Below are 19,301 nucleotides of genomic sequence, written 5' to 3' on the forward strand. Positions count from 1 at the left end.
TTCAAGAATGTATATTCATGGAGTTTCATGTTTTTGTGTTTTCACTTATCAAACATATTACAAAAATGCTATCCTTTATAATAACTTAACAGTAAGAAGATGATTTCACCAAAAGTAACTAAACCAATTATAAAGATATAGTTCATCTCTCAGCTGAATGATACAACATACAATACTTGTACATCTCCCATGGTTTGGTTTTCACAAAATGTTGTACTCACATCCTTTATGCTGCTATAATGCCATGATGATTTGCATGAAGAAAAAAATTGACTCACACTTCTTGTATGGTCTATTCAGGATCAAGAGTACAAACCAAATACGAGTTTGGAATCTGCAGCCTGGACATCAAAGGTGTCTACCCGGAAGACGCCGGTACAATAACGTGCCGAGCAACCAACAAGTATGCACAAACTGAGACAACTGGAACGCTGACTTGCGATGGTAGGTTCAGGGAGCAAACTTATAACTGGAGGGCAGAACATTTGCAGATCCTTAGAGATATGTATTTATTTTAATTATGGTAAAGGAAAAAGGTCAATGGGGGAATCGGAAAGAGAAATTAAGAGAAAAGTGGTAAATTTAGAGGAAATGGACTTTTGGAAACTGGCAAAGTGGGATTCATTAAGCTCTATTAAGAATATAGAGAGGATAAGAGAGGAATAGTCTAGGCTTAAAGGAGGTGTATATTCCTTTACACAGTTTCTGAGGTTCATTATCATACCATGAACAAAAATTCCCTTCACCTTTCAGTCATTTTTGTCCTGTTATTTTTCTGCATCTCATTACATTAAAAAAAAACATCAATTAACTGTTGTCTTTCTTTTGGTTGTCTCTGCAGCTGAACAGTCACTTATTCTGGACACCCAACTACCTGAAGAGATGAGAGGGATTGAGAAAACTATCAAGTTTGATGAATACCTCTCAGCGTAAGTTTCTCATTAAACAAAAATTATTGTCATATCCTTAGGTGTAATTATGTGATAGTGCCATCTTTTTCATATTGCAAGTACAAAGTTTTAGCAAATCATTAGCTACCTACAATATCTTCTTCTTCTGATTAAGTCTGCCTCCTTCAATAGACTAAAGATTCTTACAGACTATGTGCGTGTGTGTGTTAAACCGCAATTTACGTCCATTCCAGTGCTATTTACATTATATTACAGTTTATTTACAAATATGTACAAGCGGCATGTATCATTGACAATACAGTCAGCAGATGGAACCTCTTTTCTTATGGAGAGCTCTCTTTGTAATTTGGTAGAATTCATCCATAGAACTTTTTGAACTTGTCAGGAGATTTTCAGGTCTTTCAAGAATTAAATATTGGTGATCTATTCTTGTGAATGTATCTTTGAAGATGCTTGATGCAAAGTTTGGTAATGACAAACATCATTCAACTGGCATATATATATATATATATATGTATATGCAGGTATAATTCACATTAAAGAATGTGACTGACATTACATCTCAACATGTTTTCTGATTGACCAATATCTTGTAGGGGTGACTTTCCAGATGATAGCAAATTCCCTTCGGAAGAGTTCTGTCGCCCAGAATTGGTGACGGTTCCGGAGCCGGTGAGCGTTTTGGAAGGCGAGAGTGCACGTTTCTCATGCCGGATCTCAGGAGTACCGGTACCAAGGGTATCGTGGTTTAGAGAGGATCTGCAGGTCTTTGGGGTAAGGTTTTGTCACAGGATCATAACTGGTGGTGATGATGATAGTGATGATGATGGTGATAATGTTGGTGATAATGATGGTGAAATTGATGTTAAAATGATGTTGACGTTGATGATAATGATGATGGTGGGGATTAAGGTGATTACAGTGATGATGGTGGTGATGATGATAATGATGATAACAATGGTGAATATGATGATGATAATGGTGATGATGATAATGATCATGATAATGATGGTTATGATGATGAAAATTTCTGAATATAATGTTGATAATGGTGATGATAATGATAATGATGATGGTGGTGATTAAGGTGATTATAGTGATGATGTTGGTGATGATGATAATGATGATGACAATGGTGAATATGATGATGATGTTGTTGAAGATGATTAATAATGATGAAAATTATGATAATGATGATGATAAGGGTGAATATAATGCTGATAATGGTGATGATGATGCTAATGATGATGATGATGCTAATGATGATGATAATTGTGTTGATGCTGGTTGATGTGTTGATGTCTACATTGATGAATTGTAATGTATCAATAACGATGATGCTTAAAATGGTGCTGATAAGGGCAATGACTTCATCACCTTTTTCATCACTTATCTTGACCCTTCCAGCAAGGATCTCGCATGAGGTCTTGGTTTGACGGTATACACTACATGGAGATCTTCAAGGCCCGTGTTGCCGACTCTGGAGTCATCCGATTGGTCGCTCGCAACAAACTGGGTATGGTGGAGTTCAAGACAAAACTAGAAGTCAAACCAAAGGAAGCCTCACTGCCACTACTGAAGCCAACGCCTAAAGGTAACATTTCATACAAGGAGAAATAATAAAATGTATATTATTGTTCACGTTTGTATTCTAGTAATCTTGGTGCTCATTGTAAGAGGATACTTGAAGCAAGTTAAAGTTTAGTAGAAGTGTGTAACTTCTTTTCAAGAAAGCATTAATTTAAAAAATGTTTTATGTTAGAGAGTGAATTGGATATTTGTATCAAGATTAAAATTTGATCGTAGTAACTCAAGACGTTCATTAAATAGAAACGTGCATTGTTGGTCAAACAGTTTTTGAGCATCATGTAATGTTTTGCTGGAATGCTCCCCAGGGAGTGGAAATTGTGCACACATTGTGTGTGGGCAAGCACTGAATCCAATGACCGGGGTAATAGTATATTTGTAAAGCGCTTAGAGACATTTGTATTAAGCGCTATACAAAAATTAAATATTATTATTATTATTATGATAATTGTGTTTTTAGGAGATTTCAAAGGCATTTTCTCAGAAGTGAATATAATATGTGTCAGTTCAAGTTCTGTTTCAGAGTCTGATTTTGCTCCCACAACTTTCATGAACATGTACATGTAGGTAGGAATGTCATCAGGTTATTAGTAATTTGAAGAGGAATTTGTGTATTATTTGAAAGGAGAAAATAGGGAGAGAAAAATCATGTTTGAAATTGTGAAAGTATGATCTCACTAGTAAAGCACTATATATTGCATATTTTGAATCTTTCAGACGAGAAAGTTCTCCAGACCAAGCCAATGATGCCTGGATTACAGAAGATTCAACAAGCAAAACCACGTAAGCATGCCTTGTCTTTCTTTTGTGTTGATCCCAGCCTCTCCATGTTTTCAAGAAAGTGATTCGTTAAAAAATATTGTAATACAATTTCATGGAAGAAATCTGGATAGTGTCAGGGAATTGGATATTTTAAATAATGATTGAGAAGGAATGAAAATTTCAGCAAACATCCATGTGTGTACTTTTATTGTACATTAATATCTAGCTCGTCTTGGTGTAATGCAGTGATTCAATTTAAAGAACTTTGTAATGTAACATGCATGTAATAATTAGAACAATAGACATACAAGGGATTTTTTTTACACAGCATTGGATTGTACTGGTAATTTATTGATAATGTGACTGGTTAAGAACAGATTGTATTTATATTTCAAGTCTCAATACCTAAAAATTTGTGGATGGGTTTATAACACTAACCAAGAGATTATTGAATTGCATGCCATTGATTCAAACAGATGAGAAACCCAATGAATTACAGGAGGTATTCAAGCGACGTTCCCAGCATGCAGCCCCTTTCCTCCATTCCCGAAAGCATGTAGACACCCCAAGGAGGGCCAGTGCTGGCCCTGCCCTAGCAGTGAAGCTTAGACCTGTCGAGAAGCCATCTCCTGTTGATTCCTCAAAAGACAGAAACAAACTGTCCTTTAGAGACAATCTGAGGAGCGTAGCACCCAAGAAAGCTGACATGCCTCAGGATGAGAGTGTCAGGAGATATCCCTCTCTTGCAGAGAGAAACCTGGCCAAAGATGACGGTATTACACCTTTAGTGGTTGAAAGTAAGGGAGTGGATGGTTTCAAACTTCCTGTTGATGAAAAAGTTGAAGCACATGCTGTCACGCCCGTGAGAAGTGTTCCTGTGAATCTTGAGATGCTCCAGGATACAGAGGACAAGGTTCCTGTTGATGAAAGTGTCACATCAGAATCTGTCCACAGTGACGAGAGTAGCGTCACCGATTTGTACCTGAAACTCTCGGGAAGGGAGAGTAAGCTTTCTGTAGAGGAAAGTGTTACTGCTGAAGTACTCTCAGATGGTGATTATGAAGAGCTATCCTTGTCAGGCAGACTAGAACAAGTGCCTTCAGACGGTGTTGCCGATGACTACACTTTGCCCACATCAACCATTTCGGATAGCAATCAGGCGCTTGAAGAACCACGGGAACCATCAAGGAGTACGATGTACTTCCAGCCAGTTCACAGACAAACAAGGAATGGAGGTAGATATAGCGATTCTGAGACTTCAACCCCCTTATCTTCAGAAGACTACCTTCCAGCTCTTGAGATTGAAGCCCTTGAAGAGGAAGTTCAACCAAGGCAACAGAGTCGGCCAGATCATTCCAACCAAAACAATGGGGATTATCTGATTCCCATTACACGGGAGGAGGTCAAACCATTGAGAGAAGAGGTTGTTTTTTCACGTCCCCAACCAAGACGTGTCTTTGAGTATAATAGTGACACTAAAACTGCTTCAGCTTCGGATGATGAAGATGATTCAGAGGGAGAGGGAAGAAGCACTCCTATCAATCAGGACCAAACAGCCAATGTTGAAGTCACGCTGGAGTTTCCTCTAAGGGAGGCAGATGGCCCTGGAAGCAGGGACCTCTTTACATCCTCAGTTTCAATGCCTGTCACTGAGAATGAAGGAACTGACAGAGAGGGCAGGAATGGGCCATACATTGTTGAGCTCATGCTAGAGAAACCACCAATCGAAGACGATAAATTTGACAGAGCATTACCAGTAACGGGCAGGTCTCTCGGACCGGAAGGCTCGGACATGTCCAAAGATATCTCAAGTTCACCTTCATCATCATCATGCAGTTCCTCAGATTCAGAAGCTTCTTATGCACGGCATATCTATAGAGACAATGTAGCTGACAGAGAAAGGAGTGAGCCATATATTGTTGAAGTTATGCTGGAGAAACCACCTATCGAAGACGATAAAGTTGACAGAGCATTGCCAGTAGGCAGCAGTTCCTTTGTACAAGGACCACGTGATGTGCACAAGAAGCCTTCAAGTTCTTCCTCATTTTCTTCTGGTTCCTCATCAGATTCAGAAGAATCAAAGGCATTACGCAAAGATGCAGACCAAGATCAGATTGAGCCATATATTGTGGAAGTGATGCTGGAGAAACCACCTATTCAAGATATTAAATTTGACAGGGCTTTGCCAGTACTAGCCACCGCTTTGAACCAAAGACAACCTGAGAAACTCAAGGAATCGTCAAGCTCGTCATCATCATCATCATCTAGTTCCTCATCGGACTCTGAAGAATCAGATTTGGGAGAATCACATGTAGAGCCCAATGCTAAAAATATTGTAGCAGAGGGAGGAGAGAGCAAGCCATACATTGTGGAAATCATGCTCGAGAAACCTCCTATTCAAGATGAAAAACTTGAAAGAGCTTTGCCAGTACTAGCCACCACTTTGAACCAAAGACAACCTGAGAAACTCAAGGAATCGTCAAGCTCGTCATCATCATCATCATCTAGTTCCTCATCGGACTCTGAAGAATCAGATTTGGGAGAATCACATGTAGAGCCCAATGCTAAAAATATTGTAGCAGAGGGAGGAGAGAGCAAGCCATACATTGTGGAAATCATGCTCGAGAAACCTCCTATTCAAGATGAAAAACTTGAAAGAGCTTTGCCAATATCAACAGACTCCTTTCAACGGGAGCAGTCTGATAAACACTCTTCAAGGTCGTCATCATCATCATCATCATCATCCGATTCAGTAGTCTCAGAGCCAGAGTCTGAGCGGTATTCCTATTCTACCACCATTGCTCTTCTGAGACGGAAATCATCACACCTGAAAGAGGACAAACCAGCAGATGAACGTCTTCCATCACCAAGGAGATCTTCATCATCTGATGAACGTCTTCCATCACCAAGGAGATCTTCATCATCTTCATCATCTCGCTCATCTGACTCGTCTGACTCGGACGTTCCACAGGTTTCACCAACGAGGGCGGATGATCGACACTATACTCCCTTGAATATTCAGTTGAATACAATGCTTTCAGATAGAAATGGGAAGAATGGACAAAGGGCATCTTCCAACTCATCATCAGAATATGAACATGAGGTACCACAAACCAAATTAATGTCCAAGAAATTGAAACCAAAAGTCCAAGATACCAAGGAAGAACAAAACATAAGATCATCTTCTTCCCCATTTTCATCATCTCCCTCATCATCAACATCATCTACCAGTAGCGATGAAGAAACAAGCACGTCCAGGGCGGGGTTGGTGCTGCATCAGCATCAAGACAATTGGGAATCTGAGCCAGAAAGAGCACTTGCAAGTCCTACAGAGGATGTCAGTTTTGAGGTAGTTTTAGGAGTTGCACCAAAAGGCCTTGTTGAAGACGAGGTCAGGGCAGAAAGGGTTGTCACAGTTGAAGCATTACCACAGCAACAGTCGGAACCAACTGTTGATGATGATGAAGTTGCCTTTGATGTCAATGTTGCCGTCAAACCTAGTGAAGAAGAAGAGCAACCTGTGAGGAAAAGCTTCTTTGATGATGATGAAGATACCTTACCAATGCTTGTAGGCTCACCCTTTGGAAAGAAATCCATTATTCGTGCAAAGGCAGATCCTGTGCAGTCCTCACAATTTGATCCCATAAAGCCACAAGTTGAAATTGAAACCATGGCACAACAGAAGGACATAAGTCAAAGTTCTACAGCGGAAAGTGAAGAAGAGGAGGTGGAGGCAGTAACTAAGGATAAGATGCTAACAAAAAGGATCTCATTTACCCAGAAAAGGGCTCTTAACCCGACTGGGTCCCCAATCTTCCAGCAACGTCTCAAAGACATCAAGTGCAAGCAGGGCCAGACCATCACCTTCAATGTAGAGTTCACAGGAATCCCACCATTCTCTGTGAAATGGTACCAAGATGGGTATGAGCTGGAAGACTCTGAAGACTGTGAGATCCTGGTGAGCGATGACTACAGTTCCATGACGGTGCCAAACACCACACCTGACGACAACAGCATGTTTGAGGTCCAGGTCAAGAATGATCTTGGGGTCGCTGCTTCGACAGCATTGTTGACAGTGGAAGGTACAATCTACATGCATTTCTCTACAAAATTAAAACCTTCTCTGAAAACTAGTCGCATTAGCTTCATCTTCTCTTCAAGTATCTCTAGCTCAAACTCTGCCATTTGACCACAATCCTGACCATAATTAGGTTGCAGAATACTCACATCTAGCTTCTATATTGCATCTCATAACCATGTCTTTTTCTTCCTACATTTCAATGATAACCTCACTTTATATTCTTGTCTGTGATACTAGTTACTGTCTGATTTTCATCTGTATCTTGCTATGATATATTTGTTATGTTTCCCTTCTAAATACATCTATATAATGTTTCTTACTAAGCAATTCTGCAACTGCTCCATTCTAATAAAATAAAAAGTACTTTTGTGATACAAATATTGCTTTTAAAATAATGCAGAAATGTTGTAAATCGTATGTTTTGCTTGGTAGATTAGATTCCAATGGATAGAAGGAAAGGTAGTAAACATACAATTTAATAAGTAGCAGATGCTTCAATGTGTTCCTGCTATTGGTGCATTTGATGTGAGATAATTAAAATATTTTTTTATTTTAATGCTCATCTTGAGCAAAATGTAATCAAATATTCCTTCTTTTTTTTTGGGGGGGGGGGCGGCTAAAATATTGAAAGGCTACCCAAAAGTGCATGCATTTTCAACATGATCTTTGGTTAAGTCGGGATAGATTGACTGGAAAAAATTCTGCAGTTTAGACTTTGAACTGTTGATTTGTTTTTCTCATACACATGTATCAGGCATCAATTCTTTTGTTTTTCATACTATTTGTAAAATCATATCATTAAATCTGTATATGTACACCTAATTAAAGTTTCTCAAAGCCATGTTTCCCCTTTATATCATTTTATCTTTTATTTACAGTCATATAAATGATACAACTATTTGTCTCATTATATACTACATACAGCTTGGAGATTAATTTATTATAATCATAATATTTGAATATTTGAATAGTATTTGAATAATAATTACTACATATGATCTTGCTCATATATTGCAGTAAGAATATAGGGGGCTTTTGGAAGGTCAAGTTAATTATAATAATCTTTAAGTTGAAATAAATTTACAGGAATACAAATGTTATTTCTTTGTTAGCCAGAAGCTTTCTTTTCAAAGATACATGTTTCATGTAGAAATTTATTTTCAACATGTTTCTAAATACAAATATTCTCTGCCATGTTTAGGAAGTATGCATAAAGCTGATGGTGCATATTGTAGTTCCATTTATGTAAATTTATTATTTTGATGTTGCTTTTTGACTGTTAGTTTGGGATAAAGCGATTATCACTGTAACTGTTTATAGTTTGTTGATATTGGCTGTGTAATTGTTTTTACATGTATCATGGTTTAATTTTACTACATTTCTCGTTTGTAAATATCTTCATGTATACACAAATGTAAGTGCGGAATTCATAGTGGCCAGAAGTTTTGGATTTTTATGTAAATGATCAAAAGGTGATAAGCCATAATTGTGTTATGTGTCATCAAACATCTTGCAGAAATTTAAACAAAAATTGTTGTCATGCACTGGCAAGAACATGTCATCTTTCATCATCCACAGATGCCATGTTGCATTGTGAACTCATAGCTACATCTTTTGGTTCATAATGGTTTTTCCATCAAGTCTCTACATTTGGTATCAGTAGAAAATTCTTGAAGCAGAAAGTATCATTGCATTATGGTTCATGAAAGAAGCAACTTCACAATGCCAAAGAAAAAAGTATGTTTCATTCATACAATACCTCACCTCTGTTTAATTTTTAGAATATATCTTTCACAAACTATCTTGATTTCACAATGCTGCGCTCCCTTATTTCTATTTCTTTTCTATGACAAATTATGCCACCTTTAAGGTGTTCCAGTTGGACCAATGATTCCTATTAATATCTTTTAACGACAAATTGCAATGTAGTCAATAATATGTTTATTATACAGCTGGATAGAATAGTTCTGAAAAATACACAGAAATATAGTTGATTGATTGCAACATTCGAGGTCTCTTATACTAAACTTTTTAACAAATAAGCTGCTAATAAATGTAGAAAAGTGCAATCAGGTATTAATACTGAGGATGATCATTAACACTTTTAGAGATGAGTAGTCAAAAAAATTCTATTTAATCATTAAGAAATGATCTCACATGAATGACATTTGTATCTTAAACAATTGAATCAATTTTTTGCTCGGAATTGAAAATGAAAAAATTGAATTTTTGACAAAATGCGATGTTCCTAATAATGTTTATACACATACCTGAATACTGTTATTTGGCATTTCTTTCCTTACTGATACTACTCCCAAGTTTTGGTTATCGTAAATAGTATAGTGCCTTGTTTTATGTTATAATTTGAAAGATATCTCAAGGAAGCATCACTTCTTAATGTTAACATTTTTATGCAACCATATTCTCACTTGTAGAATATCAGCAGCCAACGCAGACGATGATGCAGACGATACAACCTTCACAGCAGGCACCAAGTTTCCTCATTGCTCCACCACCCATGACGGTTGGAGCGCCAGGAGAACCGGTCAGACTGTCCTGTCGTGTTGGAGGATTCCCTGTGCCAAAGGTCATCTGGTCAAAGGTCAGTTGGGTTGATATTCAGAGAGGTCTAATCAGTTCAATAAATTATAAAGTGCTAATTTTTGTGTTTGAGAATTGCGGGATATTTTGTTTGTGGTCAAGTTTCCCCAAATTATCTATTTATTATCTTTCATATTGGGTTGTAGCCATTTTGCTTCCAGCAGAGGGTTTGGGAAAGTTTATTTTTATTAAGTGGTAATTTTATCTTGGACACATGTCAGGTTATTGGTTTATAGAACCAAGAGACACAAGGTGATAATCTTACGAGCATGACTTACATGTAGTTATCAGTTCATTTGTTTTATAATGTTACTAGCACAGTTATTTTAATTAAGAATATAAAAAAAAAAGAATTTACCATATTGTAGTGGTGGTGGTGGTTATTTTACCTGACTGCTAAGAAAGCATAAATGCTTGTTAGTAAGCAACCAGACGACCGTAGCTTTAGGTCCTCTCCGATGGACCTGGTAATGAGGATTAATGCCTTACAAAAGGGCACTAGCGCATCGACTAGGTTTCGAACCCGGGTCACCGGATAATGAGACCACTGCTCTATCGACTGAGCTATCGCGCCTACCATATATTGAGATTGTTTTAGCATAAACGATTCGTCATTGATGAAACTCAATATACTTTTAACTATGTAGTACATTTTTTCTTCAACCTTAGGATGGTCGTCTTTTGACCAATGTGCCCAGAATGAAAATCCTGCAGGATGAAGATGTCCACACTCTGCTGATCTTGGAATGTCAGCCAGAGGATGCAGGAAACTACACCATCGAGATCGTCGCCCCTAGCGGCAAGAAGACACACTGCTTCAAGATCCAGATCGAAGGTATGGTAACAGTTCTCACTTTCATTGTGAGTTTCGTGTCTTACTGGTTTCTCAGACAAGATGATATCTTTGATCTGCAGTTTAGAAAACAGTCTAGTGATAGAGAACAGAATCCCTCTAGCATAAATGTGGCCCTGGCGCCTGGTCAGATTTGTGTAAAAAATATGTGGATATAGATAAGCATTTATCTTATGTTTGTTTGGTCTTGATTCCATTCTTAGCCACCACATTCTTTGACACTTATCATAAGGTAACTTTGTTAAGAGTTTTATTAATTGGGCACAATATGGGTATATACTATATAATATAGGCAACCGTTTCTATTTCTGGAAGAAAATCTAGGCTGTATTTAATCCAAACACATTGTTCAGTACTCTCGTTCTTGGGTGATCATTTTCAACTGACTGCACAGAAGGTGGTTTAATAAAGAGTGTCTTGTGTCCTTGTATTGATCAGGTGACAAGCCAGATGACTTTGAGCCTCAGTACGGAGCCCAACCCCATCACCACCCCGAGGTGCAGCCTATCGGACATGCCAAGCTGCCTGAGTTCAGGAGCGTGCTCACCGACTGCATGGTGCCCGATGGAAGCCCTGTGGAACTCGCCTGCGAAGTCGTTGGATCACCACGTGAGTAGTAGAATGGAACAGAGTGATTGTGTTTGTCCTGTGTCTGATTGCACTCCTTATTAGGTGATGGGTGGTACATGTATGTGTGGTGCGAGGAAACATAGTCTTTAAATGCTAAATTACATATTATATTTGATGACTGTAATGCTAGGGCTTTCATGGTTTGTGTTTCTTAAAATGCTGAGCCAGGGTCAAGAAAGTCATTCCAGTTGCTATAGGGCATTCAAAGACGTGTGTCTTTTTAATACAGCTGTTTATCTTGCCTATTGGCCAATTCAGGAAAATTGATAAGCTTCTTTTGTATACCAGGATGTCAGCTGCTCCAAAAGTACCAATACTCGAGATAAATATTGACTTCTGCTCTCTTGACTATTATAATAGTGTAAAATTTTAAAATTCAATGAAATTAATGCTAATAATTTGTATATGTGATGCATTGTCTACAAAACCTTTTTATTTTATTTATTTAAAAAATGCATTACATGCCCTAGTAAAGAGGCTGAAGAGCATTATGAATAATGTAATTTCACTTTTCTTTTTCTCTCTCTCCATTTCAAAGCGCCTGTAATAAACTGGTACCACGATGGAGACATCATCAAACCATCGCGCTACTTCCGCATGAGCTACGATGACTGCATTGCTCGACTCCAGATCAACGAGGTGTTCCAAGAGGATTCTGGGGAATATCTCTGCGAGGCCTTCAACAACGCTGGCCGCATCTCCTGCAGCGGGATCCTGAGCGTACAAGGTGAGTCAGAGTGGGAGTCGGAAGAACTCTAGAGGGGGCACTCTCTCTAATTCTATCACCTTGAATTCAAACACTGCTGTTATATAACACCTTCTTGGATTCAACTTAATCATTCTTTCTTTTTATATTCGTGTAATCTCATCAACTTGTATAACCTCTTTAATATTAATCAACAAGGGACATTCTTTTTTTCTGTAACTATCTTTCAATACAGAGTAGCAATATTTAAAGGATTATTTTACTGATCATCCATGATGTCATATCTGATATATTATAGAATCTAGTGCCTTAACAAGGGACTTTGTTTTTTTCTGTAACTATCTTTCAATACAGAGTAGCAATATTTAAAGGATTATTATATTGATCATCCACGATATCATATATATCTGATATATTATAGAATCTAGTGCCTTAACTTGTAATCATACACTGACCCCATTCCTATACTTGGGTCATTTACATTTAGGCTTCATAGGTTTATAGTTATCATTTCTAACAACTACCAACATCTTTCATTAAAACTCATTTAAAAATATTCAGGAAGCCTCACTATCTTTTGAAATTACCCATAGTTGATCTCCTGTACTGAGCATATATGTAAATGGTGTAAAATGTAATTATTATAATTTATCTCATGGAGTGATGTGTGTAACACGTTTTTTGATGTACATGTAACAAGAGAAATTTAGTACTGAAATATTGTTACAAGAGCAATACATGTTTGCCACTGTTCTAATATTTTATTTGATGATTGGTGTGTCTGTTCTACATGTATATCATCGTGTACTTCAAGAGCTGTCTTCTGAAAGCTGTAAGGTTGTTGATTGATGTGTGTAACTTCTTGAAGAGGAAATAACCAAACGGTTGTAAATATTTTGTTACCAAATTTCTCTTGCTCATTACCACTTGATTGTAACTAACAACATATTCAAAAGCCGTAAAATCATTAAGTAGGGGTGGATAAAATATTTTGCATTTGTGATGGATACCAAAATTCAGATGAGAAGTAGGGTTGTCGAGTGATCCTTTCAAGTACGCCCTAACAATGTTTTGGAATTCCTACTAAAACAAACTGTTTTTGTCTTCTGTTGTTTGCTGACTTTAATAACAAACTAAACCAAATTTTTTAAATCTATCGATAAATCATTATTTTCTTTGGCAGGATAAAGGTCATGATGTCATGCATGTCAGCAAGCAATGCAAAGAAAGCCTTTTGCATTTCAAATAAAATTGATGGACCCCAACACCCTTGAAAATTATGTCAATGAATTGTAATATGAACAGAAATGTACATCATAGAATGTCATGGATGCACAGCAAATCAATCAACCAGAAAATATCTTTAAGATTATGTGCATTTGTAGGTAGATTATAGTGACGTACCATTCGTTATTATTGGCTTGTGGATATGTTGTTTGATTCAAATGTTTATTTACTCGCTGTCAAACCCCGCTTCAATTTTCTTCTAAATTTAAAGTAAGATGTTTTAGCTCTCTTATTAATAGCTTATGGATAGAAAGAATAGAATCACATTTTTCTACTTTAAATGCAGAAAGTATCAAAGTAGTATTGATACATTATATTTTTTAAATATTTGAATGCACGACTAGTATGCATGTTTTTATGAGCACATCAGAGCTAAATTGTTGACGTACGTTGCATAAGCAGCAAGCTATGAAGAAAAGCGGAACGCATTCTAAGAAGGAAATTGAAAATGGGGTTTGACAGAGACTTAGATCAAGAACATTATCGTGTTCATACTGAATGTTCTTATACTGAATATTCTAAGAAACCATTAATTTCTCAAGGAAGCAAGTGAAAACAAACCATAAGACGTAAAAACAGTAACAGAGGCTTCAGATTTTTTTCCTGTCCGTTACGCCATCGGAGTAAATTTAGCTTTCTTAATTGCACCTACACTGTTTGCACTAGATATTTTAAGTATCTTAAGTTAAATGCACCTATAATTTCAATCGTGGTATTGCTACATAGGAAGATAATGTAGGTGATAAAAGAGAATGTCTTGGCTGTGGGAAGGGATTCAACTGGACAAATCTGGAACTGTTTGAAAGTATTCGACAAATGCTCAGTGCATTGCTGCAAAACTTTCCTCCGTGGTGTCACGATTGTGCATATCCTATGCTCATTCCTATTTCAGATTTTGATGTTGTAAAACTTTCCTCAAGGCAACATTCATTCTTAATAAATGTTTTAGACTCTTCTGAGGGATTTATGATTTAATTCATAACTTTTGACAAGAATGTACCAAGCTCTTCCAAATATTTGTACTACACTGCCAGACTGCATAGTACTCTTAACATATTTTGACTGCCAAAAACAAGGAGTATATGAAAAGTTTAATTTTGAATATGTAACATACTCAGTGCCATCGACAAACATAAACCATAATGTATAAATTTGTTCATAACATTTTGATAAGGGATGTTTTACTAAGGTAGTTGCATTCATGCACTGTTTGATTTTGAATTTTCGTCTAGAAGTGGTTTAGAGAAAAAAATATGCATTTCTTTTTCTTTTCTTTCTATGAAAGTGGACTCATTTAGAACAATTTTTTCTGAAAAGAAAAAGTGGTATCACCGCTTGTGCCTTATGTTATTTTGCAGTTCAGATAATACAAAAAAAAATATAAAAATACAAAAATAAATAAAACATATTGTTAAAAAAAAATCTATAAAAACAATGAATTTGATAAAAAATTTGAATGTATGTCATTATCACAATTTCATTATTTTTTATCACAGTCGTTAATGGTAGGCAATATGGAGATTTTAAAAAGTGCATTGGATATATACCTTGCCAGAATAAGAATTTATGTATCTGTAGATGTGTGCAATAGATAGGCTAGATAGTTTTGTGAAAAGTCCATGTAGTGATACTTGCATGCTCACCTTTAAATTGTCAAATTGATTTTGGCTTAATTTGGTGCAATTTTATTGGAAGAGAATTTGAATTTAGAAAATTGTGCAGATATTGGTGAATCATGAAGTAGAAAGTTTGCTCTTTTGATGGAAGTTGAAAAAACTTCACGGAGGAAATTAGAAGGCTCCAGATGAAAGATGACGCAAGCACGTGGTATTTGAGTGAATTCAGTTTATTTACAACTATAAACTTATATGTAATTTAAGAACTTGTATTCATTTCCTTATATCTATGTATAAATTGTCATTTATTTAATTCATGTTTTTTACATTAATGTGATTCGATCATGTGTTGATCAATTTTGTCTATGAAAGCTATATAGCTGCCTCTGTTGATAAACCTTTTTTTTCTTAAAAACTGCACCTATGTCTTCCTCTTTTAAAGAGCAAAATCAGTGCTTGAAAATACAGTACTTGTGTCAATTATATTGACCAGACCTTTACTACATGCAGTGATTACCTTAAGAAAAAAGATAGTGGGTTACGTGTAAGTGTAGTTTAATACTGAGTATAACCTTGTTATTGTGTGTTTAGGTAGTGCAATTTTGGCAATAGTGATACAAGTTAAAAGGTTTATTTTACTGTTTTCTTTCTTTATACTTTTTAAAATCAAATTGGACAAAAGGGAATGTAATTGGTACATTTGATCTTGCAATGCCTAATTGGCCATGCCTTTCATTTTGGACGTTCAGAACCAAACAAGTTATCAATCTTGATTTTGTTTTTCTTCCAAAATTTTATTTAAAAATATTTGTGGAGGATTAGATTGCGTCTATTATTTATTCAGTATAGATGGTATGAATTTTTGTTCTGTATTAGCTTCTTTATGTCCCTTTTATTAAAGAATATTGATTTATGCATTAAAGGCTACAGTAGCATGATGTGTGAAAGAGCTATACATTCCGCTTCCAGGCAATTTTGTTTTCCACTCTGTGCATTTGGAGATGCTGTGTGCGATTTGTACAGCACCATCAGTATCAGATACACATCCAATTCGAGCCCAGGTCATGAATATTAGGAAGGCTATTTGTTCCTTTCCTTTTCAGAAGTGCTGTGTTAAAACATATTCAGTTAATGGTGGTTTTCATATTATTTACTCACAACCATGGTAAACTAACTCACCATTTTTAGAAACTAACCTGGTTTTGGCAAAGAGGATCATGCTGTAGCACATGTTCTCACTGCAATGACTTTGGATCATAGCTGGACTTTCATTGAGGATAATGTGAGTCCAACATAACTTGAACTCTGGCAGAAACAACATCTCATTATTAGACTAGAGCATTTCTGCCAGATTTCAATTTATGTCATGCTAAAATTATTCACCAAACCAGACTGAAATTCAATTTAGATTTCAACCAGTTTTGACCTCTCTTTGGTACTCTGCCGGAGGTAAGAGTAGTTGGTAAACTTTTGGGCCATATGGATGTTCGTTTGATATTATTGGATGGCTAGTTTTGTGTGAATGATCAGCTTAGGGGGAAACGCAGGCTGTTTTTTTGCCACCTATATTTATCCTTTCGCTGCTCTCACTTTCGCATTCAATTTCTTCATCAATTCTATATATCTATATATATATATATCCCACCACCTATATATATCCCATAAGAAAAACCATTGCCTATTGATATATCATACGGCTCCCATCCTCCCGCTTTCAGCACCCTCAAATTGCTACCCCAAATTCTTTTTTTATTCCTTCATATTTAGACTCATAATTTGGTTTCATTAGTATCATTAGGAGTATGAAACGCTCCAATGATTAGTTCACTAGAAACTCACGTTTAACCAAATTTGCCCTGAAGAGGCCGAAGATAATTATGCATAATTGCACCTGCACCCTAAAAACAGGCTGATGCTTTGCACACAAAATTAACCATGCACATCTCAGTATATATCTGTTATCATTTATATTCTTTCCTAAATTCAGTTTGCAGCCTACACATTGCAAACGACTTTGGAAAATTATTCAGTGTTCTAATTCTAGAACTGAATGAAAAACCGTATACTCTTTTTGGTTGGTTTGGAAACGAAATTCTGATGTGCTATTAAAAAAATTCTTCTCTCTTTTTTTTATCTCCTTCTCACTTTGGCCTCCTTTTCCAGTTGAAGAAATTGAGTCTGCAGCGGAGTTTGCTGTTCCCCCTAAGTTTTTAAAGAAGATAGTGAATCTTGAAGTGGCTGAGGGTAGCCCTGCCCGCTTTGAATGCAAAGTGGTCGGGAGTCCACGGCCTGAGGTCCAGTGGTTTCACGAGGGCAAGGAGATTCAGAGCATGCCCCACAAGCGGGTCTCGACCGGTCCGGATGGGACCAGCACGCTCTACATCCCTCAGGTCTTTGCGGACGACTCGGGTCGTATTTCGGTAACGGCCTCTACCCCGGCAGGACAGGTCACTTGCAGTTCTCAGCTGCTTGTTGAAGGTACGATGATAGTGCTGTTGATGATGTGGATGATGATGGTAAAGATATCAATGTTGATAATGATGCTGGTTATGATGATGATAATGATGATGATTATGAAGATGATGATGATATTGATAATGATGATGATGATGATAACGATGATGATGATGATGAAAAACATGTTTATTGTGTTAATGAGAAAGAGGCTAATACTTGTGATTCAAAAGATTAATGATAGCAATGAGAGTAACCATGATGTCAAAGATGACAATCATTGTCATGAGAGTGTTTACATGTATCCAATGAGATGAGGATAAATCTTGTTATGGTTGTGCATGTGATCTTTGATCTTGACTCAGAAGATGATGATGATGATGGCCCTGATTGTAATGTTTGGATGATGATGAACTGATTATAGTGATGTTATTAACATCCATGGTGATAATGCTGATGATTTAGTATTTCTTTTTCTATTGATGAAAATGCAAATACTTTTTTTTTAAGGAATGAGAGAGAGAAAAAGAAAGAGAGGAACAGAAGGAGAGAGAGAGAGAGCACAAAAAAGAGATAAACTGATAATACATATATATGAACAAAAAATCTACTCAATACAATCAACAAGAACAGATTTAAGATACATTGAAGCAGGATACTTCAAAACAAATGAAAAACCCTGTGAAAGATCTCATAACTGTTTAGGAGATCATTTCTCAAAAAACCCTAAAGTGGAATTTAGAAAAATACTCATCCACATCATACTCAATACACAGCATACTTAATACACAGCAAAAATGAAGATTCCATTAAACACATTTCCCAATATGATTTGAGAGGTTCACCGGAGATTGTGATCATGTAGGGTCCTCAGGAAGAACAGCATTTAAGCTAATGTGTCGTCCCTGGTTAAACAAAATTATTATTAATTAGTATAATACTGGTACAGCAACAGACACATATTCAGAAGGAATATTCCAAATTCTGATAGTCTTCTTGTTGCTTTTCATTTTAACCTTTCCCTTTCTGAAACACTTTTACCTTTACATATAGCCTCCAGAACTCCTTACACATAAATTAAAAATGCATATGTGAATGGGTCGTGGAGTTCATCATCTCTACCTCTTTCGCTTCTAATCACAGATTCAGAAGAATCAGAGAAACCACTGGACTACAAAGTTTCTCAGCTGATTCCAGCTTGGGGTGTCATGTGTAGTTTGGTTTTGTTTTTGGCTTGGTTTGTTTCCTTCTTTGCCCTCACAATTTTCAAACAATGAAACCAATTTAGGAATTTGGTATTGGATTGAACTATAGAATAGCCTGGGTGACCCCTTTTTTCACCATAGAGAGTACCACTAGATTTGTAAACTAGCTTTGCTTTGGATTTAATTGTATTTTCTTTAGAGAGTGAGACTAAACTGAACTCACATTATTTTGAAGTGTTGAAAATTTGATTGCTAAACTTTTGGAAAATATAACCTTGAAATATGAATGATTTACACTTCATTCCAAGTACTAGATTTTATCTTTATCTTACAATGGAAATGAATCCATAGATCTTCTTGGAGGGAAATGCTTAAGTTGTCCTATATCAATGGATTCCAATAGGGGTTCAAGATTCATGGACGTGTATGAATGGTAATCTTGATTTGCTAGCTCCATGCTATATTTCGTTAAAAGCAAAGAGTAATACTAAGATTATGGCAAAGAATTTAAAATCTATTATGGGCAATTTTCACTGGAGCATTTGTTGTTCAGATACATTTAAAGCTGTTAAATTCCCATCTATATTTTTGAAAAAGATTTTTCATTA

At 36.4% G+C, this 19,301-nt stretch overlaps 1 protein-coding gene across 2 annotated transcripts in view; it reads left to right on the forward strand.

The window, feature by feature from the left end:
• Nucleotides 1-15,989, forward strand: part of LOC587668 (titin) — a 174,881-nt gene extending 158,892 nt beyond the window's left edge. Inside the window, exons 90-100 of one of the 2 annotated variants that reach the window (XM_030974184.1) lie at nucleotides 301-444; nucleotides 842-929; nucleotides 1,508-1,685; nucleotides 2,319-2,505; nucleotides 3,216-3,281; nucleotides 3,737-7,342; nucleotides 9,777-9,943; nucleotides 10,612-10,777; nucleotides 11,234-11,404; nucleotides 11,964-12,152; nucleotides 13,315-15,989. In XM_030974184.1, coding sequence (XP_030830044.1) covers nucleotides 301-444; nucleotides 842-929; nucleotides 1,508-1,685; nucleotides 2,319-2,505; nucleotides 3,216-3,281; nucleotides 3,737-7,342; nucleotides 9,777-9,943; nucleotides 10,612-10,777; nucleotides 11,234-11,404; nucleotides 11,964-12,152; nucleotides 13,315-13,319 — 4,967 coding nt within the window. In that variant the 3' untranslated portion in view covers nucleotides 13,320-15,989. Of the gene's footprint in view, nucleotides 1-300; nucleotides 445-841; nucleotides 930-1,507; nucleotides 1,686-2,318; nucleotides 2,506-3,215; nucleotides 3,282-3,736; nucleotides 7,343-9,776; nucleotides 9,944-10,611; nucleotides 10,778-11,233; nucleotides 11,405-11,963 lie in introns of both variants that reach the window. The other variant, XM_030974183.1, reaches the window with a different exon arrangement.
• Nucleotides 15,990-19,301: the final 3,312 nt, after the last annotated feature.

Source organism: Strongylocentrotus purpuratus, unplaced genomic scaffold, assembly GCF_000002235.5.
Source record: "Strongylocentrotus purpuratus isolate Spur 01 unplaced genomic scaffold, Spur_5.0 spur5_scaffold_7, whole genome shotgun sequence".
NCBI classification, from domain to species: Eukaryota; Metazoa; Echinodermata; class Echinoidea; order Camarodonta; family Strongylocentrotidae; genus Strongylocentrotus; species Strongylocentrotus purpuratus.